Source organism: Perognathus longimembris, chromosome 10, assembly GCF_023159225.1.
Source record: "Perognathus longimembris pacificus isolate PPM17 chromosome 10, ASM2315922v1, whole genome shotgun sequence".
NCBI classification, from domain to species: Eukaryota; Metazoa; Chordata; class Mammalia; order Rodentia; family Heteromyidae; genus Perognathus; species Perognathus longimembris.
The window spans coordinates 53,850,180-53,874,341 of record NC_063170.1 but is presented as its reverse complement, the minus strand read 5'-3'; the positions used below and the strand labels follow the sequence as shown (position 1 = coordinate 53,874,341).

General features: G+C 44.0%; 1 protein-coding gene and 1 long non-coding RNA gene across 5 annotated transcripts in view; one reads left to right on the top strand and one right to left on the bottom strand.

The window, feature by feature from the left end:
- Positions 1 to 24,162, top strand: part of Adamts9 (ADAM metallopeptidase with thrombospondin type 1 motif 9) — a 148,078-nt gene that overhangs the window by 108,345 nt on the left and 15,571 nt on the right. For 2 of the 3 annotated variants that reach the window (XM_048356090.1, XM_048356092.1), the window contains 8 exons: positions 2,776 to 2,943; positions 10,133 to 10,306; positions 16,760 to 16,930; positions 21,416 to 21,610; positions 22,834 to 22,966; positions 23,172 to 23,266; positions 23,385 to 23,479; positions 23,572 to 23,705. In XM_048356090.1, coding sequence (XP_048212047.1) covers positions 2,776 to 2,943; positions 10,133 to 10,306; positions 16,760 to 16,930; positions 21,416 to 21,610; positions 22,834 to 22,966; positions 23,172 to 23,266; positions 23,385 to 23,479; positions 23,572 to 23,705 — 1,165 coding nt within the window. The remainder of the gene's footprint in view (positions 1 to 2,775; positions 2,944 to 10,132; positions 10,307 to 16,759; positions 16,931 to 21,415; positions 21,611 to 22,833; positions 22,967 to 23,171; positions 23,267 to 23,384; positions 23,480 to 23,571; positions 23,706 to 24,162) is intronic. The other variant, XM_048356091.1, reaches the window with a different exon arrangement.
- LOC125358716 lies at positions 1,618 to 15,873 on the bottom strand. 2 transcript variants are annotated; one of them, XR_007212362.1, is made up of 3 exons: positions 15,579 to 15,873; positions 4,896 to 6,352; positions 1,618 to 2,624 (listed from the first exon to the last, which is right to left on the bottom strand). It is a non-coding gene; the product is annotated as an uncharacterized LOC125358716 (long non-coding RNA). The 2 variants fall into 2 exon arrangements; XR_007212363.1 differs by lacking the exon at positions 15,579 to 15,873 and adding an exon at positions 10,116 to 10,247.

The following is a 24,162-nucleotide window of genomic DNA, read 5'->3' as shown; positions in this document are numbered from 1 at the left end:
TTCTTTACTCTAGACAATCAAATGTTACTACCAAATTTGTGTTCTTTATGTCTAACCAAGAAGAATAGAGTTCATAAATAAATAGATCTTTGACTTCTAATGCTGTTTCTCCAATATTTCCCCATCTCTTAATATGGTCGCAAATGTTACCAGCAGCTGTGCAATTGCCCAAATCAGAAAGCTAAAAGTCATCCTCTTTTTTGCCCTCTCACTTTCATCTCATGCCTGATCCACCAGGTATATTATTTCTACTTCAAAAAAAAAACCCCAGAAATACATACCTTTAATCTACCAGTTTTCCCTACCCAAATACTCTGTACCCTAATCGAAGTTATCATTACCTCTTTCATGTACCAATTACTATGTACCTTCTACATGCCTTTTCTTGTTTCTGTTCACATGATATTCGCATCCAGTCTTTATTCAGTGGTCAAAGTAGAGTTTTCCTTTTGGTACCAATCCTGGGGTTTGAATTCAGGACCTGGACATGGTCCCTAAATTTTGTTTTGTTGTTGTCATTGTATATGCTCAAAGCTAATGCTCTACCACTCCAGCCACACTCCCTTCTGGCTTTTTGGTGGTTAGAGATAAGAGCCTTATGGTCTTTCCTGTCCAGGCTATCTTTGAACCATAATCCTCAGATTTCAACTCCTGAGTAGCTAGGATTACAGGTATGAGCCACTGGCACCCTGCTCAAAGTAAAACTTCTGAAACAGAAACCAATCCATGTCTTCCACTGAATTAAAACTACTCTGTGATTTCCAGTTTGGTACAGAATAAAATCCAAACTCATTATGATGACTGATGTGGCCTTAGAGGATCTTGGAGCCTCTCCCAACCACAGTAGCTTACTTGTTTCATAGTAGTCATCTCAGTACACTATTCATCTATGTCATCACTTAATTAATATCAGTTTCCATTGCTGGTCTGTTAGCTCTCCGAGGGCAGGAACTAGGGAAATTTCATTATCACTGTATCTCCAGTACTTTGCAAAGTTCCTGGAACATGATAGCTACTCAAGAAATTGTTATAATAACAAGTATGACAAATAACAAATATGACAAGAAATTTACTCACTACATTATTATGTAACTGTAACCCCTCTGTATATCACCTTGTCAATAAACTTTAATTTAAAAAAAGAAATGGCTATCAGATAAACAAATGAGCTCATCCAACATTCCAACTGTACCCTTCAAATATTTTCTTGTTGAAGTTCTTTTGAAATATTAAAATTGGTCACTAGTAACAGGAATTATCTTTGAGCAAATCATTAGATCACTCTTAGAAGATTTGTAGGAAGGCTTCTAGGAGCTTCATCCTAAATTTCCAAATATCCTAAATGCCTTTCTGACTTTCTCTACACCAGTGTAGGTTGAATGATGCTTTTGTTTTGGTGTAGAAATTCAAATCAGGCTCCTTCCTCCTATGGTGTATGCGGTTAAGACTTCTAGAGCAACAACTCCAAATCATAATCCTGATAAAATAAGCTCATATGAATGTTTGCATGTCCTAAAGTTAAAGCCAAATGTGTTCATGTACATATTTTTAATTTCTCTTTCTCTCCTGGCTGCTATTGAAATTTTTATAATAGGTTGTCTTTACCAGAGAGGGGGCGGAACCATGACTGGCATATTTTTGAATGGTATAACTTGTAGCATGCTTGGTTAATTGGGGTTGAATTAATACTCAGCTTCTTGTTTTACATGGAGCTATTTACCTGTTAGGCATAAAAGGGCACTTTGTTAATTTAAGCTAACAACATCTCAAAGTCAGTGAAGTAAGGGGAAAAAACATGGAATTGAGGGACATGATGCAGTCTGTTCTTGCTGCACTTTTGCATTTTGTTCTTCATTCTTAAATTCATTTCCCTCTAAAAGGAAAGACTATTATATTGAGAAATAATGTGTCTTGAAAACCTGAGCCAGCAGGTTTTACGATCCAAGCAGTACAACCCTCTGTAATTGCTAATGAGGCAATGAAAGTTGACTGTCCCCATGTACCCATTGGGGCCAGCGTCTTGCCTGTTCTACATGAAGCTGTCATATCAAATTTTTGTCCAGATTCCATTGGTGCTTTGATTTCCTAAACCTTTCTGAGAAACCTAATCTGAAATCAAAGTCAAGTTTCGTAGATGTGGTCAGACAAGGTCACATTTAAAACAGTCCAGTGAACTTGTAGATCAAAGTTGAAAGGTAATGGCTTCCTCCAGAAGTTGGCACAGACTTACCTGCTACCTTACCTTTCAGTTTCTAGCATGCCTTTTGCCCCTCTTCCAAATGAGCTGAGAAAATGAAAACATTTTCTCCCGGAAAAATGACCAGAGAGTTTCCCATCAACTGTTGAATCAAAAACTTGGATGCAGTTCTGTTTTAGAAATATATCCTTATCCCATTTGGTTGAACACATATTTTCTTGTTTGGTAGCAAGACTTCATTCCTTTACAACGTCAGGGTGATTTCAGGTTCAGGAGCTTCAATTGGGGCTTAAATTATCAGGATTTAGCCACACTCTTAAGTAAACCAACGTGCCACTTAAGATTGTTGCCGTGAGGTGTGGACATTATTTCTTTCCAGTGCCACCTTCCTTCCCCATTGATCCCTGAGACTTGATCCAAAATGGCACTGAAAAAGGGGTGGGGTGGGGGGGCGGGAATGGTGACTCTCATTAGCTGTGATCTGAACATCTCACAATGCAGGGTTTTGTTTTGTTTTTTAAATCAAGCTCGGTGTGACTAGAAAACGACAACAACCTTGCCATTGCTTTATATTTCAGTGTTCTGTCTCTTGTGGTCGAGGGCATAAACAACGAAATGTTTACTGCCTGGCAAAAGATGGAAGCCATTTAGAAAGTGATTACTGTAAACACCTTGCTAAGCCACATGGGCACAGAAAGTGCCGAGGAGGACGATGCCCCAAATGGAAGGCTGGCGCTTGGAGTCAGGTGAGCAAAGCTTCCCCTCTACCACCTGCTTCCTTTCGTTTGGCCCCGTGGCTGGCACCAGCCTGTTCGTGTGTTGTTTGTCTGCATGGTCTGGGTTTTACCAAGGGGAGCTTGGAGAGTGGTTGGCCAGGAGGTTAGCTGTGTCATTTTAGGCTTCAGACTCTGGGGCTTTGGCCGATCCCACATTGGGGGGCAGTGAGGTTGAACTCACTGTGAAAAGGGATGTCTAGCCCAGAGGTATCCCTCATCACTTGGCTGATGGCTTTCCATGATCATTTTATCTCTTGCAAAACCACTCCCTGGACTTTGTACTGAAGCTGTGGTCACCTGGCAGGAACTGAAGTCTGAATTTAACTAGGAAGTTCTTAAACCAATACCTTTATACTGGGAATATGAGCCATTTGAGATTACTTCCCTGCCTGTTTACAACAGAGATGGGGGAGCAGCAGGAACATTCTCTGTTAGTTTCTACCTTTATGACCTTGGGTGACTTGTTTATCCTCCCCAAGCCTACTTCTTGTGGTTCTTGTGAGGCTTTAGTGTAGTAATGAATGTCAAGTGCTTTGCTCCAGGGGTCTTGAGTCTAATGGATTCTAAAGAGTCATATTTCGTTGGAAGGAGTGTGATGTGTGTGCTAGATGGGACAGAGTGAGAATTCAGAAGACACTGATGGCACCAGGCTCCGCTTACTGCAAACGTTGCTGGGCGAGACAGAAGGGGTAAGAGAGGAGGTTTAAAAGCTTTCATTTATCTATAAATACTGGATACTCATGAAGGACCACACTTGCACATTTTTCTCACCTTAGTGGAAGCTGATTACCTGAAGGTAACAATATTCGATTTCTTTTTAAAACGTTCTGTACTTATGTGACTCCTTCTCACAATTGAGCTGATTCAGTGAGTCTTTACAGTCTTTCTCATTCTCCTGCGCTGTGGAGAATCATACCCATGTCTGCTGAAAGTCAGTGGAAAAGCAGGCTTAAGGTACATAGACTCTGGGACAAATTCTTGCAGAGTCTGGGTCTTGATTCCTAAGGCTGCAAAGGAGCACTGACTGCACCCATAGGAACACGCAGAGATGGCGAGGAGCCTCTGTTCCAACATGGTTGGTGGAGTTTCTTCCAGAAACCTGAATGCGGCATAAATATTCGAGCTTACATCAGTATCCTCCATCCCCCTAGCCATGTTCCATGTCACAGAAGTTTGAAACAGGGGACCCAGCATGTGTCTTTGTCCCTCTCAAAGCTTTCATTATAATGAAACATAGGGGTTTCTGGTTGTTGTTGTTTTTTTCCCCTCTTAATTTTTTTTTTTTTGGCCAGTCCTGGGCCTTGGACTCAGGGCCTGAGCACTGTCCCTGGCTTCTTCCTGCTCAAGGCTAGCACTCTGCCACCTGAGCCACAGCGCCCCTTCTGGTCGTTTTCCATATATGTGGTGCTGGGGAATCGAACCGAGAGCTTCATGTGTAGGAGGCAAGCACTCTTGCCACTAGTCCATATTCCCAGCCCTTCCCTCTTAATTTAACAATTGGAAAATATAAGTCCGACAAAAGCTCATCTTTTTCTGACTCCTTAAGGCACCACATTCAAGGCAGTGTGCCATTGATTTGGAAGTGACCAATGTCATCTATTAACTTCGAGCCTTTTTATTTTGGGAGCTGATACTTAGTTCATACAGAAACCCATAGCTAATATTGTTTGACATGCCACAATTACTCCATCCTCTCAAAGACTTTCATACTCAGCTATTTTTCTTTATGTTTCTTGGCCTCTACTGAACTATTTGCATTTCTCCCTGAACATTAAACTCAGAGCATGCAACCGATGCTCATTTAAAGACCAATTTATTCACTAAAAAGAGGATGAAAAGATTTTTTGTTCTTTATTAGTAAACAGAGAATAGGTGTTAATTCAATATTCTGTGATCTTGAGGGAAAGCCTCAAGTTACTTACAGAATTGAAATGATGAGGATGAAACATCCCCAGGGGGCGGGGGAGGGGGTGTTGCAAATATAATTGGAGTAACAGAAACCTTCCTCAGAAAGAACCACACTCATTCCAAAAAATGGTTATGTGGAGGTCATTACTTCTGTAAAAGACAAAAGTTAACATCATTGAGAGTTTGTGGGCAGCTTTGTGATGACCTGATTTGATTTGTAGAAATGAATTATAGTAGCAGGCAGGAGAAGACGCTGTATGTGTAAAATTTGATTTGTGCAATCGGGAAGCGAAGCAGAGGAATAAACAGAGCCAGTGGTTCGTGGAGAAAGGCAATCTGCATGATTAGAGGTTATTGGCTTACTATGGAATCTATGGTGAACACAAGTATCTCTGTATCCCTAAGGCAGCGATATTAAGCAAGACTAATGATTGCCTATTTGCAAGAATATTTAGAAAATTTTACATCTGTTCCTTTCATATTTGTTTGTTTGTTTTCTAGTATCTACTAAATGACTCTAGTCATTTTATCTTCAAGGTAGAAGACTAATTAGTGCAATTTCTCATCATGTCAGCATGAGGATACTAAGATATATAGAAATCTGGGATCAGAGAATACATGATCATGCTAATCTTAATAGTGTCTCCTCCAAATTGGGTATTTTGAGATTTAAAGTCAAATGTTTCATTTCAGCATCTTTGGAAATACTGAAGTAATGAAGGACACCCACTGCTCTAGGAAAAAAAAATCTCCCTCTAAATCTTAAAGGATTTTTTTCCCCTCAAAAGTTCATATTCAGTCTGTTTAGATGATTTTGATCTAGCGCAAAGGGATGCCTATGAAATTTTAAAACAGAAACCGCCCTCAGATCCTCCCTTCAGCCTGATACTGTGAAGGTTTTCTATTCTCAAGATACAGAAACATTCCAGGGGACCATTTTTCTAAACCTACCCTCTTCCTAGAGAAATCTTTCTTTTCCAAACCACTTGAAATGAAAAGCAGAAATAAAAAGAACAAGCGGTCCGATTAGAATAAAGTAATACTCCTTCATTCATCAGTCAGCAATTCTTCTCATGAGCTCATTCATCAATCCTGAGATGGAAGTCGTTTTCTAGTTGAATATCTCTGTGATCAGGATGAGGCTTAAAATAGTGGAACACCATGCTTTGATTGACCAGCCCTTGTTTCCTTCCTTACTGAAGCAAAATAAAATGATCTATCTTACAACACAGTGTCCTGGATTCAATGAAATAAAAATTAATATTCAAAAGATCTTTCAATGCTAGTGATGTCCTGGGAACTGGCAGATTGTAGTACGCATCTACCTCCCATTCTTCATGTTTATTGCCTTTTTCATAATTGCTAGGAGACAGCTTGCCTGCAATGGCTGTAGTAGTCTTCTCATGTTTACTGGAAAAATGTGACAAGCGTGTAGCTGTGTCCTTTGAGAACCTAAGGAACACATAAGAATCTAGTTCGGGACAAGAAATTAACAGTGGTGTTAGTGATTTGTGCTCTCCATTTGCTTGGGTTTTATTTGAACTGAAACTTGATGGTGAATTGCTGAAACAAAGCTTCTCACCCAAACGCTTGCTGATGTAATACCAAACAGTGTGTCAGACTAGCATCATATTTTGAAACTGGGAGCCAAATTTCAGCGCACAGTAGCTATGCCACGGTTCCTTGGGTACTTTTTATTTTGTCTTTTGTTATTTCCTTGAGCTACATTCATTATCTCTATTCGCAGAGAATCTAACTAAAATGTTTATAGGGAAGTATACAGCAGATATTTTCTGGGAAATACTTAGAATAAAGCTAAGCCCTCAACTGGAAGTAACTAAAATTTTTTTTGCCTAGGTCTGCAAGTACTGGGGCCTGTACTCAGGCCTGGGCAATGTGCCTGACTTGGCTCCTTTTGCCCAAGACTGGTGTTCTACCACTTGAGCCACAGCTCCACTTCTAGCTTTTTGGTAGTTAATTGCATATAAGAAAGGTAACAAATTGGATAAGAAATATATTCACTGCCTTACCTATAAAACTGTAATCCCTCTGTACTTCACTTGGACAATAAAGAAGAAGAAGAAGAAAAAAAAAAAGAGTATCACAGACTTTTCTGCCCAGGCTGGCTTTGAACCATGATCTTCACAACACAGCTTCCTCAGTAGCTAAGATAACAGGCTAACAGATGTGAGCCACCAAAGCCAGGCAGAAGTAACTTAGTACCCAGTGGGACATTTGGCAATGTCTAGAGATAGTTTTGGTTGTCAGTTTGGGGTGAGGGTAAAGGTAAGTGGCATTTAGTGGCTTCAAACCAAGGATACTGCTCACCTGCAATTCTCTTAACAGTCCCCACAAGCACCATCCCAATGAGAAGTCTTCATGTAGAATCTGACACATAGTAAGTGCTTAGTAAAAGTGTGCAATTGTTGTTTTTCTGAAAGGCTGTTTTTCAAACTAGTTCCCGCTTTAAAAGAATGTCATGCCATCCTTTTAGCAGTACTACTAAAAGAAAATGTATAACATCCTCTCTATGTTTTCAAGCCTATATTGTGAATCTCCAACCTGAGACGTTCCAGGGAGATTCTTTTTATCTATGTAAATAGGTGTCAAGGTCTTCCTTTAAGTGAGTGAGTTCTGCAGCAGGGAGCAGGGAGCGGTAGCTAGTACCAGGCTCAGTTACTCAGAACTAAAGAAAACATTGCACTAATAGACGGCCATACAAGGATGCGGGTAAAAGAGAGAGAGAAAACATTATAAGAGTGCACAGATGTCGGTCTTTGTAGAGAGAGAGTGTGTGCACATTAAAGAGTGCACAGACATCTGCCTTTGCAAAAGGAACCAAAAGGAGAACTGAATAGAACTAGGCAAATTAAAAAACAAACACCTGGGGGCTGGGGATATAGCCTAGTGGCAAGAGTGCCTGCCTCGGATACACGAGGCCCTAGGTTCTATTCCCCAGCACCACATATACAGAAAACGGCCAGAAGCGGCGCTGTGGCTCAAGTGGCGGAGTGCTAGCCTTGAGCGGGAAGAAGCCAGGGACAGTGCTCAGGCCCTGAGTCCAAGGCCCAGGACTGGCCAAAAAAAAACACACCTACATCACCACCACTATCAACATCTCTGGGCCCAGGCAGTGTTATTCATGGCATTTCTGCCCTCAGATTCACCAAGTAAGGCCAGCTGGCTTTCGATGCACATTGTTGCCTTTCATAGAAGGCTGAACACAGAGATTGAATTTGGATGGTGCACCTTGTTTTGAGCAGAGACTACCGTAGGTATGTTATTCAGAAAGGTAGTAGGGTTTGTTGCTATGCACTTAGGTCCTGTTGAAACGTTCAAGGGTTATCTTAGAGCTAGCTTTGACATTGTGAAAATCAGAAGCAGAACAATATATTGTAGAATGGAAGCTTCCTGGGTCTTGATCTGTCTTTGGAAAAAAAATAATGGGACATTGAGAGAAATGAATTTTAGACTTGCTTACTTAGGACGTTTAGTACTTACTCTCATTGACCCATAAATACTATATTCAAAAACAGTAGCAGCAAAAAGAGGCTCTATTTATTTAATAGTCTAAATAGTATTATATGCTATTTCTGTTTTCTTTGTGCTATTAAGACATTATGAGGGTTATATCAATCAGCCTTGCATCAAACTCAAATGTGTTACAATATTGCTATTCTTTCTTGTGTTTTTATTTGGATTGTCTTGCTCTAGAAATGGACTCTTTTATGTCTAAAACACTAATTGCAGATAGAGGCTTTTGTTTGTTGTTGTTAAAGATGATGTTAGAATATATCTGTCATTTATGGAGTAACTCTACACCACTGGAATCCATTCTTTTCCCATATAATCGATGAGAAATATTGCTTATCAAGCCCCTGTGAGCTCTAAATGGCTTTTTTCTGGAGATGGGGCTATCCCTGGGGTTCTGGACCCTTCCATTCCTCTGAGAACATTTCCTTCAGGACATAGCAACTTTAAATGACTCTGGTTTCTTGTGGGTCACAAACTCATTCAATCCAGTTAACACAATTAAACCCAAACAATGGTAGTTGTTAGTCGAAAACATTTTCTTCTCTTTAGCTTGCTTTGATGTGAACTATGAGCTTCCTCTCATGAATAGATCAGCCTAAAACAATCAGACTACCCAAGCTTTCACCTAAAAGAAAAAGTCACCTATTTCCTTAAAAATCTAAAATAGGGAGGCATGTCATCGCTTTGATAGAAAATTTCTAAGAGACCCGAATCCAAGTGCAGGTTAATTAGACTGATCTGTCTTTCTAGTTTAAAAGTCTGTTCTTTAAGAAGGCTTTTTCTTAGACTATGGCTTTGAAGTATGTTAAACTTGTTTCTTTAACGCTAGACAAACTAATGAAATCTGAGTTATCATAAGAACTTGGTAATAACTTTTGATAAGTGCGATAATATGTCCTTTCTAATAAAAGGTTGTCTTTAGTTTCTGCCTGTTAAAACCTTCAAAAAAGCAATCATTCCTGGCCTGTGTATAAGATTATGAAACCCAGCAATGAAGATATCATTAACAAATTAATTTAGAGATAAATGAATTGCAGATTTAATATGATGGCTTACAACTTGGTCAACAAAATGTTTCAGATTGGTTAAGAGCTGAAATCATGAAGCCCAAGAAATGGTATTTTCTTGTCAGCTTTTACTCTTTATATATTCCTCTGAGGTTGCAAATAGACACAAACACCTAAGTGAATTCTATGGTTAAAAAAAAAAAAAGCAAAGCAATACCTTGTCTGCAGGAATAGAAACAAGAAAAGAAAGACTCAAAAAAATTAACTTATAAGTCTCTAAGATCTTTAGTGGTCTGTCATTTTGAGCTACACTTGAAATCTGCCAAGAATTGCTTCTTATATAGTTCTGTATCTCCCCATTTGCAAGAACCTCAAATCCTCAGCTGTAAATCCTTAAGAATTTCCATTTCATGAGAGACTGTGTTACTTCCAAGTTATGTTAACTATTTCACCCAGATCTCCTACCCTGTACAATGTTCCAAGAGTTTTGCTGTCATAAGAAAGTTCTCTAAACGCCTGGCCCATCCTCACTCTCCACAGTGAGTTTGCAGCTTTTAGACACTCCCTTGGCGCCCCTTCATTGGGAATTAGAAAGCGAAGCCTGGTGAGGCCGAGAGTCATCGGATTAGGAGTCCACTCCCCTCTGACCCTCTCCACCCCAGCCCGCAGACCTGAGCCCACGCGTCCACTCACGTCCTCTGTCTTCTTAGTGCTCGGTGTCCTGTGGCCAAGGCATGCAGCACAGGCGGGTGGACTGTCAGATCGGACCCCACAAAACAGCCAGAGAGACCGAGTGCAACCCCTACACCAGACCGGAGTCGGAACGCATCTGCCAAGCCACACTGTGCCCTCTCTACACTTGGAGGACAGAGCAATGGCAAGAAGTAAGTAGAGCCTTGAACTGCGCTCCTGCAGGCTTAGACTCCCCTCCTTCTACCATAACATCCGGTTGCTGGGAAGCCCCCAGAGCCTTCAAGACCATGGCAGGTCTGGCTCACTCCCAAAAGCTGGGCTGTCAGACCTCAGCCTTCACTCTGACAAGGGTGGGTGAGCTCCTTGTTTAAGCAATTTCTCTATCTGTCTGTGTTCTCCAATGTTCCAGAGATGACTACATCACCAAAAAAAAAAAAAAAAAAAAGAGAGAGAAGCTTTAACAGGCCCTGTGCCAAATGTATGCAGATAACTTCACAGAAGGAGGGGAAGGTGGGAGAAATATGTTAAATATGTGGTTCCAGATTTGGTCTTACTTGTACTTGTTTGCACAGCCAGAAGGCAGACTTGAGGTAGGACTTTCTCTGTCCGTCATATTGTCGTCAGATAGAAGGGCACCTGTGATGCCCCTGATTAATTAGTGCAGGGTTCCCAAGGATTTTAAAATTGATCTGAAGAAATTGCTCAGTCAATGAAGAAATAAACGAAGCTTTCCTTTCCCTGGTTCTAGTTAATGTTTGGCCAAAGACGGCACTAAGCATTCATGTGGAAAAACCCAGCTAGGAAGGTGAACTCATTAACAGAAAAGAGGTAACCTCAGCTTCCAGACAGAATTCAGATTGTAGAAAGAATTCCGATTTTTAAAAAGTGCATGCTAAGCTAGGCACTGGTGACTCGTGCCTGTAATCCTAGCTACTCAGGAGGCTGAGATCTGAAGATTCATTTCAAAGCCACCTAGCGCAGGAAAGCCTGAGTGAGGAGAGAGAGAGAGAGAGAGAGAGAGAGAGAGAGAGAGAGAGAGAGAGAGAGAGAGAGAGAGAGAGAATATGAACATGAGCTTCAAAGAGAGCCTGTTATCTGTCAGATGTCAGCCTGCCAGCCCTGCCCTCTCGTCTCCCTTCCTCCCTATAGTTTAAGTTCCATGGTGGAGTCGTTCCTTTTTCTAGGAATCTCTTCTTCTCCATCTACTCTGTTTTTTTGCTTGTTTTCCTTCTAAACTTTGAGACTTCAGCTGAGGGCCTGTTGGGTGCTGCCTTTTAGATATAGAATCTCACACAGATTTTTCTACCTTGTCTGGCTTTGAGCTGTGATTCTCTACATCTCAACCTCTTGAGTAGCTAGGATTACAAGATGTGAGCCACTGACTTTTTAAGAAGCAATCTAGTAACTGGTAGCATGGTTCAAGTGGTAGAGAACCTGCAAAGTTTTGAGTTCAAACTCCAATCTCTCAAAATCATCATCATCTAGTTAATCAGCCTTAAGCAAAAGCTTTGCACATTTGCCGTGACATGGTCATCTGGAGTGTTTTGTACAGCCTTGTGCCATGCCAGGGAATCCCAATCCTATAGACTATAATGTAAGCGGCATCCCCTAGGATTGTTCAGTTCAGTGTCCCCAATACTAATGATAAGAAAAATAATAGAACTTAATATTTACTAAGCTCTGGATGAGGCACCGTGATGGATATTTTTACATGACGTACCTATCTCAGTGAACCTTTCCCATAACTCCCTGATACTGCCATTGTATTTTCATCTGTGTTTTAGCATGAGGAAACTTGAACCTTGGGTGGGTTAACACATGATAAAGTCGTGCATTGAGTAGTTCGGCTGGAATACGCAGCCTAGCAGCCTGGCCTTGGGTCCACAGCCCTGAACGTTTGATTCTATGGCTGCTGATATCACTGTTTACCTCGAGTGAATTACTTCAGCTCCTTGTCAGTTCAAGGCTCTTACTAGAGAATGAATTTCAAAGTCAATCATTTTCTCTTTATTGGGTTACAAACTGCTTTTATTTTTTAATTTTAATTTTAATATTTTTTGTCATTCATGGGGCTTGATCTCAGGGCCTGAGTGCTGTCGAAGAGCTTTTGCCACTCAAGGCTGCTGAACTACCACTTTGAGCCACAGCTCCATTTCTTGTTTCCTGGAGGTGAATTAGAGATAAGAGTCTCCCAGACTTTCAGGCCCCAGCTGGCTGTGAACCATGATCCTCAGATCTCAGCCTCCTGAGTAGCTAAGATTACAGACCTGAGCCACCAGCACTTAGCACAGCCCACTTTGAAAAGTGAGATTCTAAGTCCAGTTGCTTGACTGTCAGACCTTAAGCTCTGTCGTGGGGAAGGCTCACTGCTGTCCCAGCCCCTGTGTTCACTGTGCGGCCTTTGCCTGCACTGTGGACACACGATGCTGTGTGCTCTCATTATTCTCTGAGAAAAAGGCCTGTACAAGGGAATGCCCAGTTGGAAATGGTGTGGTAGACCTATTGTGATCCCAGATAACCAGGACTCAGAGGTAGGAGAATCATGAGTTCCAGGTCCTCCCAGGGCAGGTTAGTGAGACTTTATCTCCAAAACCAAAGTACAAACAGTTGGGCTGGCGGCTGGGAAGGCATGCGTGGTAAATGACACCCACTTGACGTGGATCTGACTTGGAAGTTAGGAACCAGCAAGCTTGACTGCAGGGTTTCAGTGAGTCTAGCTGGCTGTCTCAGCAGCATGAAAAGATACAGGCTTTCCCCAGAGATGCTTGTCCTCAGTATGGGGCTCCCCACCCTGCGTGCCTTCCAGTAGTGTCCACCAACACTGGGCAATGATTTGTCTCTCCACTTTAGTATTACAATGTAATTAGCTTTGCCCGCTTTTGTACTATAATGCTTACGTGGCAGTTCTGGGGAAAATACAAAACAAAAGAAAACCTCACAACCTTTCAATTCCTTTGAGAATGATTTTCCAATGGATTTGCTTATTAATATCACCACCTACATGAAGCCACTGTCAGGACTCCTTTGAACAAATTCAGATCGCAAGTACTAAGTACATAGGATAATGCAGCTTTCACATCAAGGGATAAATGTCACAAGCAAATGTGTTTTGGTTTTTTTTTTTAATTTGTTTGTTTTAAAAAAAAATCTTGAGGGCTGGGAATATGGCCTAGTGGCAAGAGTGCTTGTCTTGTATACGTGAAGCCCTGGGTTCGATTCTCTAGCACCACATATATAGAAAACAGCCAGAAGTGACGCTGTGACTCAAGTGGCAGAGTGCTAGCCTTAAGCAAAAAGAAACCAGGGACAGTTCTCAGGCCCTGAGTACAAGCTCCAGGACTGGCCAAAAAAAAAGAAAAAGAAAAATCTTGAGAGTGCCCTTCTCTACTACTTCTACATCACAATTAGGCTACCTTGCTCCTGCCCTCGCCCCAGTCTTCCTGTAAGTTCCTTCAGTTTTCATACAAGCTGTCACTTCCTCTCAGAAGCCTTTGGTTACTCCTTCCTCCCTACTCATGACAGAATCAGTACTTTCTACCGAAGGCTCCAGTCCCCAAGATTACTCTTAACAGAAAGAAGTCCAAAGTACTGCAGTTTATTTCTCTTGTCTTGTGGAGAAAAGAATTTGTCATCCAGAATGTTCTCCAGCATTTGAATGGGTGAATTTCTAAAGGAAGATGGACAAAAGTGGGTTAAACAGAAGAGGATGGAGGAGAGAGAGAAAAGGAGGAGGAGGCCCAGGCGTGTGGGGAGAGAGAGCAGAAGGGCAGTGCTGCCCCTTTAACTGCTTCCTTTGGAAGGAAGCAGTCTTGCAAATGGCTGTTCCTCTAAACAGCTGCTGTGTTTTCTTGTCACAAGGCCATGGACATGCTGTGCTCAGACCCCGCTGGCCTTTACAGAACTGCCGGCCTGTTTCTGTTCCACCCCACACACAGACTTCCCCCTTCCCCCCATCCCTTCTTACATATTTGAAGTTTCCTGACTTTGATTTTGACCAGTTGTAGCATGATTTCCAAGTCCATCTGCTCCCAGAAACGTTAGCACTGAGCACTAGGGTCCTTGAGCTGTTGATTGAAAGAGATTTTCGGGGCTGGGGATATGGCCTAGTGGCAACAGTGCTTGCCTCGTGTACATAAAGCCCTGGGTTCGATTCCCCAGCACCACATATATAGAAAATGGCCAGAAGTGGTGCTGTGGCTCAAGTGGCAGAGTGCTAGCCTTGAGCAAAAAGAAGCCAGGGACAGTGCTCAGGCCCTGAGTTCAAGCCCCAGGACTGGCAAAAAGAAAAAAAAAAAAAAGGAGATTTTCATGATTGATCAGGGTTTCCTGTGTTCACACAGGCCTAGATATTAACCCTAAAACTCATTTCCTCATTAATTTATCCAGCAAATAGGTATTGGTCATTTTCAATGTACCAGACATTAGGCATGAGGAGGGCTTTAAAACCCCAGACATCAAATCATATGATCTAAAAAGTTAACAACTAAGGCCTACATGGTGCCACACACCTGAAATCTCAGCTACTTGGGATACAGAGCTAGGAGGATCCTGGTTCAAGACCAATCCAAACAGAAGTTACTGTGACTCTATCTCAAAAATAAGCTGACAACACACCTGTGACCGTAGCTACTCAGAAGGTCAATGATAGGAGGATCACACTCCGAGACCATCTCTGGAACCATGTCTGAAAAACAAAAGCAAAAGGACTGGGTGCGTGGCTCAGGCAGTAGAGCACTTGTCTCATGAGCTTGAGGCCCTGAGTTCAATCCCAGTACTGCAAAATCAAACAGACAAAAACAAACAAACAAAAAACACCCTTATCATAGCATCTGAAACCCTATGCTGTCAAAATCCTCCTTCCATTCTGTGACTCGTCCTTGTAGATGCTCTCTAGCTGTGGCCGTGTGACACAAGCAATGACAAATTCCTTCCTCTCTAAAGAAAATAACAGTTAAAATGTAGAGCCTGGGACTATCAGGTGATTTTCATACCCCCATGGTTAGGGAATTGTACAAAAAGATACATTTCAGAGTGGAAAGCTTGTCTTGATTACAGCCTTTAAGGAGAGACAATTTCTACCCACAGCAATAAGTGATCTTGTGTAGAAATCACCCATCTGCCTGAATAAGGCAGAGCCTCAAGAGATGGTTTTAGGGCCACATCACCATCAAACCCCTCCCATCATTCATTTCAGCACACTTAAAGGCTCCACGGGCAAGCTGCTCATCTGCCCCAGCAACAAACACTATGGTGTGCCCCAACATTTATCAGTCATGGGGTTCCTTATGCCTTGGGTAGAGGTTGGATTTCTTCATCTCTGAAAGGAAACCCTTTAGAAATGAAAATGATATGACATGAACTTCCTATCTGTTATTCAGAATATTCTAGATCATAATTGAGGATAGGGAAAAGAATCATAAAGCACTGGGGCTTAGGGGGTGCTGATAAACTCCCAGTGCTCACCTGCATTTTGCTTCCACTTACTGTCTCCTGTACCCTCGCTAGGATTGAAGACTCCAGGAGAAAGGAACTGTATGTCGTGTACTTTTCAGAGCAGCTCTTGACAACTTCCAAAGCATGGGCTGAATCACTTGTTTACCTAGTTTAATTTTTTCTCAAAGAGTCATGCTCAAGGTTACTTTATCCCAGCTGCCTTCTCTACCACAGGCAAAATAGTTTCATGGCAGTTTAACCATTCATTGAGTCAGAGGAGAAAACATTTGATGCACACCGAGAATCTGGGAAGTGTGGCCTTGGACTGTTGGCCGGCATTGGTTCTGGCCTGTGGGTTAGTGACAGTGAGCTCCCTGGAAGATTGGTCAGGGGTAGGTACTCAACTGTCACCATCTTCTCATCTAAAGAATTATCTGTGTGTGTGTGTGTGTGTGTGTGTGTGTGTGTGTGTGTGTGTGTGTGTTTGTGTGTGTGTGTGTGTTGGAACTTGAACTGAGGACCTGTTGCTGTCCTTGAGCTTTTTTCCCCCTCAAGTCTGGACAGCTCTACCACTTGATCCATAACTTGATTCTGACTTTCTTTGGTAGTTAATCAGAGATAAGAGTCTCACAGACTTTGCTGCCTGGGGTGGCTTTGAACTGCCATCCTCAGATCTCAGCCTCCTGAGTCATTAGGATTACAGGCGTGAGCTACTGGTGCCTGGTGTAGAATTACCTTTTCTAGAGTAGTTAAGCTTTTCTTCTGGCAATAACTTCATGTCATGGGTTTTGTTTTTGTTTTGTCTTGAACAAAAAGGGTACCATCCATTTTGAGGTCGTGGAGAGGTATTGTTTGTTTTGTGGCATCGAGGCATCTACCCATGCCCTCGTGCATGCGAAGTTGTTACCCCAACACTGAGCTACATCCCAGCCTTAGGGCTGTACATTTCAGGTCTTTGAGTTAAGTGTCTGTTGAAGATTGTTTTTCCCCAGCCTGAGATTAGCTCCTTTTTGCTGTGTTTCATCATTCAGACAGGCAGATGTGACACCAGCACCTGAAAACCAAGAGCAGTGCCATTAGGTGACAGCCCCTGCCCTGGGGACCTCATGGGTTTAAAGGCTGCAGTATCACGGGAACCCGCAATGGCAGGACTAAGATCTCAGAAGCCATGGGTCCAGCCTCTGCCTCACACTGCTCCGCTTCTTTTGCAGTGCACCAAGACTTGCGGCGAAGGCACCCGGTACCGCCAGGTGAGGTGTATGGCTGAGGACCAAGGCGAGGTGCACATGGCCCACTGTGATGCCAGCCAGCGGCCCGCGGACCGGGAGAGCTGCAGCTCGCAGCCCTGCGAGTACGTGTGGATCACAGGAGAGTGGTCAGAGGTACTGTCCTGCGGAGTCCGCGACCGCCACAGATCAGCCAGGGCCCCAAAGTGGCGGGAGCAGGCTGGGTTAGATCTACTTACCAGGTCTACACCAGAGAACTGTGTCTATGCACGTGGGTTCCTGGCCTGCATTCTGTGATTCATGGTGATATCCTGTTGGTGTGATTTTGAAAAGGGGGTTGGTTATAAATTCACAGGATGAAGTGCCTCAGGACATGTAAGCAGAAGGAAATGTATGTTTTATGCTAAAGATGCAGTAGAGAGAGAGGGGGGAACTGTGGCAAAGTAGCCGGTGCTATGTACAGGGAGCGGGTTTGCTTCCTTCTCAGCAGAGGTGAAGCAGAAGTGCATGTCCATTGCTCCCCAGCCTAATTTTTCAAGAAAAGACAAAAATCTGGAATTTCATGTGACGTCTGTTAAGCTGAAATGGAGCTTCAATTTTGTTGTAGTTGTTGTCTAAAGCATTGTGTGGGATAAACCAAATGTTTTTGTGAACCAGATGTGGGTTGCCTGTTGAAGAGCATCTGCCCAGAGAACAAAATAAGTTTCCATGATATTTAAAATACCTCATGTGCTTTTTTTTCTTGGTTTATCTTTCTCTAAACACCTTTTTTTAATGGGTAAGTCAATAGTGATGATGGCATAATCATTTTTTTTTCTTTTTGCCAGTCCTGAGGCTTGCACTCAGGGCCTGAGCACTGTCCCTGTCTTCTTTTTGCTCAAGGCTAACACTCTACCACTTGAGCCACAGCACCACTTCTGGCTTTTTCTATACATACGTGGTGCTGAGGAATCGAACCCAGGGCTTCATGTATACGAGGCAAGCACTCTACCACTAGGCCACATTCCCAGCCCCATAATCATCTTATTTTCAAACCTGATGAGATAGAGAGATAGATAGATAGATAGACAGACAGACAGATAGATGATAGATAGATAGACAGGTGTGTGTGTGTGTGTGTGTGTGTGTGTGTGTGTGTGTGTGTGTCAGTATTCAGTTTGAACTCAGTTCCTGGGCACTTGTCCCTGAGCTCTTTTGCTCAAGGCTAGAGCTCTACCACTTAAGCCACAGCTCCACTTCCAGATTTTTGTGGTCAATTAGAGATAAGAGTCTCATGGACTTGCCTGCCTGGACTGGCTTTGAACCTTGATCTCCTGAGTAGCTAGGATTACAGACATGAGCCACCAGTACCCAGCTAAACCTGATGATATTTTTTAATGCATTACATTAAAACTGTGGACATTTGCTCAGAGAACTTGGAAATGCAAAATGGCGATACCTGAGTGACAGTTCAAGGGCTGGTGACTTAGATGACATATTGGACACCCTCCAGTCCCTCTGAAGCCTAACAGGCAGCAATTCACCCAAATTTGACAGGATGGATGACTAGGCAATTGGTTTGCTGGGTCAGACTGGCACCTGCACCAATGCTGGCCTTAACATTGTTTCTGAGCTTCTCTGCCCATCCTGCCTGTGCCAGTAATTTATTTGATCCCCCTGGGGGATGTGTGGCAGTGTCAGATGATGTGCCTGGCTCTCTTAGCTGGGAAAGGGAAACATCCTCCAGCACACAGGTCACACCCACAATACAATTGTGTGGCTAGGACAGTGGTGCCATTCCAGCCCACATGTGCCCAGGGTGGTCAGGTCATTAGGAAAGAGACCGACAGTGGCCTAGCTGGAACAGGTGACTCCAGATGAATGCTGGGAAGAGTCCTTGCCATTGGGTTTGAGATGTAGAGGAGGGGATGGTTCCTCTCCTCCCTTCACTGAACCCCTTCTACTTCCAGCTAGAGGCACCCCTGGTTCTGTGGAGGAGTGGCCTCCTGTCTATCTGCCCTTCCTCAGGTCTGTCCCTGTGATTGTCCACCAACTGTCCCTGGGTGTCCTGTCCTTCTTACCTGACTGGAGCCATACACCTGTCACTGCCAAGATGAATCCTCTCCTCTCAGCCAGTCTCTTGCATGGCACTTTTATTTTCCAAAGGACTTCCTGTGTCTTTCTGTGACTTTAGTCATGTGACTCTGGTAGCTCTAATACAGCCCTCACCCCCAACGGAGGACATAGTAAGGTTTTAAAAAGATGCTTCCACAAACTTTCAGGTAGATTATGCACCGAAAAATCTAGATGGATGGAAACAGATCTGGATACAGATACAAAGGTCACAGGGAAGAGACCCTGAACCAGCATGCATTCTAGAATTGTCTGCTAAGATATAGAGGCCACGGCAAGGCTGCCTTTGTTTCTGTAGTATTTGTGTGTGTGTGTATTCTCTGGGTTTATCCCCACTTGAGTTTGCAGAGGCTGGGGCAAGACTTGGATAGAAGCACCCCACCACCCCTGAGCAAAACATAATGCTTCTTCTCAAGAGTCTGCACTCAGTTTCCCCTGCATCTGTCACCCACTGCATTCCCCACATAGAAAGCCCGTGTGCTGCCATGGCTCCTGGATGCTAGCCAGGGGTCTCAGCACCTGCCATCGCTAACATCCCCCTTTGCTGAAGGAGGCACAGGCTGAGCTCACACGATCTGGAGACACCCGTGGCTCGGACAGGTGGTGTTGGTTAACATGGGTCCATGCAGGGACACCTGCAGCAGCCAAAGAAGGAAGAAATGAATGCAGGGCTTTCCCAGGTGTGAAGGCAGCTGGAAGGGGCAGCTCTGGGCTGCTCCCTGGGCCTCTGGCTGAGGCAGTCCGCACCCCCCCACCCACCCACATACCTGTCCCGAGGATTTCTTTCAGACAGGCCTAAAACAAAAAAATCACAGGGGAGGAAAAGCCTGTGGCCTAAATCCACAAGGCTGGAGTCCCCAGGGCAGGGCTGAGACACTGTGGCTCAGATCCACCCTTGAGGATCCATGAGAAACATCTATGATCCTTCAGGGCGGGGGAGGGGGGGGAGCCGGGACAGCATGCACATAAGCATGCCATTTCCAGATCCCATTTGTCCTTCCCAAACAGGCCCGAGAGGACTTAAACTTAGTACTATATCTACACAGCACCTTCAAGAAGAATGGCTAGGAGGCTGACAACAGTGCCTGGAAGTATCTATCATGTGTACTACATGAACAGAGTTTTCATTTTTAAGAAGGAGATCATCCCAAACACTGAGCTAGGGAGGCTGAACATGTTACAAAATCAACTCTACATCCTGTCACAGAAAGGCATAGGGACCCCTAAGGCAGGTATTGTTCCGCATTTCTGCGTTGGTTGAGTATTTTTAAAACATGGATATATTTTAATTTTCTCCTAAAATTCACCTGCGAATATAACTGTTGATGTTTTAAGGTTCTTTCTTTGTGTGTTTCTGTTTTTTGTTCTGGTACTGGGCTTGAACTCAAGGCCTGGGCACTATCTTTTACCTTCTCTGCTCAAAGCTAGTGCTCTACCACTCGAGCCACATCTCTATGTCCAGCTTTTTGATGGTTAATTGGAGCTAAGAGTCTCATGGACATTCCTGCCCAGGTTGGCTTTGAATCCATGACCCTTAGATCTTACCTTCCTGGGTTTCTAGAGTTACAGGCATGAGCCACTGGTACTCGGCTTGTTATTTTAAATGCCTCCTTGTAAGAGTAAACTCTTAAATCACATTCATTTGTGTTATATATTAATGGAATACTAAAAACAATGTGGGGTTGTGGGGTTTTTTTTTGGCGACACAAGGGACCTAATGAAAGACCTAATGTGTGAGCTACTGAGCTATACCTCAGTTCCTGTTTTCCTTTAAATAATGAGTATGTTGAAGCACTTATTGTTCAGATAAGCAAGTCACATGAGGAGCTGGGCATCATGGTTCTAGGCCCTGAATTCAGCATGGTGGAGAGGATCACAGATCACATAAGGAAGGCTCAGAGACAGGGACAGATGACAGAGACATGATATGCACCTGAGACACACACACACACACACACACACACACACACACACACATACACACACACACAGAGTGGGGGGTGGGCAGAGAAAGAAGTAGGAATAAAACCATGCCAATTAAAACACATAGGCAGGGAGAGAGAAAATAGGAGGAACCAGAGAAGAAAAGCAGATAAGCCAGAACCTAGCTCTCCTCTCCAGGGAGGAAGGGGCTTTGGCCCCAGGACTGCGTTGGCTAAATGCATTTCATGCTCAAAGCACAGACTCACAGGTTGGCTGCGGGCAGGCCTCTACCCTCACCCCCCTCCATAGCGGGGGCATTGTTGGTTTGCAGAGGGCAAGTTTACTGGCAGCTGGGCTTTGCTCCCTGCCCCTCCCCCAGAGCACAGAGAAGGGGCTTGTGGGGCCCCCACCTGCAGGGCGACCCCCAGGCGGGGAGGGGAGGTCATGCAGGTCGCCTGCCTCCTGGGTGCTCTGGCTGCAGCTGGGGATGAATAAATGAGCTGATGAGTGAGGGCGATCTGTGCGCTGGGGTCAGGCCCGGGGTGGAGGGCTGGGCCCCATTGTGGCTGCCCCCAGGTGAGGAGTGACCCTCCCCTCTCTTCTCAGTGCTCAGTGACCTGTGGGAAGGGCTACAAACAAAGGCTGGTCTCCTGCAGCGAGATCTACACCGGCAAGGAAAATTATGAGTACGGCTACCAAAGCACCGTGAACTGCCCGGGCACACAGCCTCCCAGCGTGCACCCCTGCTACCTGAGGGACTGCCCCGTCTCCGCCACCTGGAGGGTTGGCAACTGGGGAAGTGTAAGTCCATGACTGAGTTGTCAGATCTGAAGTCTTTAACCTGTTCTGAAGGCAGAGGGGCAGGCTGGAAGAGAGGGGGCTTGGTGTTTAGCACATAGGCTTGGCCATCTACAAAACTCACTTCTGGCTCTGCTCCCTCCCTGGGGGATGCAGGAGGTCGGACTTTCCCTCCATTTCCTCATCTGTGAAATGGGGACAAAAATGAGTCCATAGATCATAGGTAAGAAGTTACAATGTGCGGTGCGTATACTAGGTTATTTACGGTGCACATATTTAATTCTTCACTTTCAATTCATACTTGGAATCTGGAAGGTAGAAACTGAGTTACAGCAGGATGAGATTCTGCTTCTTCTTTCAAGGAGTCTGTACATTCAAGTGTTTCCGTGTTAGGAGAACTTCATTGCATTAGATATATAATAAGATTTTCTAAATTGGATTTTTTATTTAAGTTGAAAATTTTCTAAACTGAATCTGTGCTGGGGGAAAAAAAAAAGACACAGCCTCCAGAGTCTCAGTCTTAAAAATGATCGAGAAAAAGTGATAAGCTCGAAGTCATTAAGGTTTGAATCTTAGCACCCCAAAGACCTTGATCTCTTAACTTGTGAGTCCAGGCTACTCACCATAAAGACAAGGTCCAGCCCTGGTGGTTCACACCTGTAATCCTCGCTATTCAAGAGGCTGAGATCTGAAGTGCTGCAGTTCAAGGCCAGCCCAGACCAAAAAAAAAGGGGGGGGCATGGCTAGATGCATGGCTCAAGTGGTAGAGCACCAGGCCAACAAGTGAGAAACCCTGAATCTGAACCCCAGTATAGCCAAAGAGAAAATCCAAAACAAAATAATGATAGTACTGTAGCGTTGGGTTACTGTGCACTTCAAGTGGAAAAAATTGTGCCCGCTTATAATTACATACAATCTCATATATAGGTATAAAATTGTCATACATCTATGAAATTTGAAGTTTCACATAAACCTAAACTTCATGTATATAGTATGTACATATATATGATATATGATATATATATATATGAAGTGCAAATATGTGTAGCTAAAGCTTAGCCCCGTCTGTAGTAGGTGCTCAATAAATGTGATTTCTATGCTTGAGGTTCGTTAGCAGGATCCAGGCCTTTGTGTTATGGGGGACCCTAGGGCATTGTGCTCCCCAGCCTCGCAGCCTGCGTCTCCTAGGCTCAGGATCCTCGTGCTGACTCTCCTTTGCCTCACAGTGCTCCGTGTCCTGTGGCGTTGGAGTGATGCACAGATCTGTGCAATGCTTAACCAACGAGGACCAACCTAGCCACTTGTGTCTCGCCGACTTGAAGCCAGAAGAGCAGAAAACCTGCCATCACGTTTATAACTGTAAGCGTGCCATCCAAGCGGGAAGAACATTTCTTTGCTCATTTATTTGCCAGACTTTTTAGAAAAACAGTTTTCTTCCTTTTTTTTTTTTTTTTTTTTTAAAGAAATCTCTCCCTTTGCTAAAGAGTCTGAATGTGAACAATGTGACCCAGGGCATTTTTTTCCCAGAGCACTAAATGTGACGTGCACGATTCCTGTCTTCCAGGTGAATTACCCCAGACCTGCAAGGAGGTAAAAAGACTCAACGGTGTCAGTGAGGATGGCGAGTATTTCCTGACTGTGAGAGGGAAACTCCTGAAGGTGATGCCATGCACGAGTTTTTCCTTCTTCTAGGTCATTCTAGATTGTTCTAGATGGTTCTAGATCATTGTTCTCACGGTTCTATTTTTGAGCGACACTCTGCCCGTCTGTCTTTCAGGTGTTCTGCGCAGGAATGCAGTCAGATCACCCCAAGGAATACGTGACGCTGGTTCATGGCGACTCTGAGAATTTCTCTGAGGTTTATGGGCACAGGTGGGACAGCCAGCCTCAGAAGGGCCCAGACACCTGGAGACTCCCTGGAAAAGCATTCCCATTCTTACCAGAATGTTCTTCCCATAATGTAGGTTGCACAACCCAACAGAATGTCCCTACAATGGAAGCCGCCGTGATGACTGCCCGTGTCGGAAGGATTACACCGCCGCTGGCTTTTCTAGCTTCCAGAAAATCCGAATTGACCTGAGCAGCATGCACATCATAAGTGAGTCCCAGGGAGCGGCTCCTCCTCCTCTGTTCTGTGGGCACACCGCTCCTGCACGAGGCTGGGCTGCAGCCCTGGCCTTCACTCCTGGGTCCCTGGAGCCTGGAACATTCCTGGCACAGGGCACGCCTCCACCTGATTTGAGCTGAAGGAAGGAAGAAGAAAGAGAGGGAGGGGGAAGAAGGAGAGGGAGGGAGAGAGGAAGAGGAAAGAAGAGGGAGGGGAAGAGGAAGAAGAAGGAAGGAGGGAGGAAAAGGAAGGAGATGAAGTACAGTCAATGGGCATCATTGAATATGGGGGCTCAGTACAGCACCCCAGAAAACACAACATTGAGATTAAGACCATAAGGTCACCAGATAGCTCATGCCTGTAATCCTAGCCTCGTGGGAGAGTAAGATCTAAGATTCACAGTTCAAAACCAGCCCAGGCAGGAAAGTCCATGAGACTCTTACTTCCA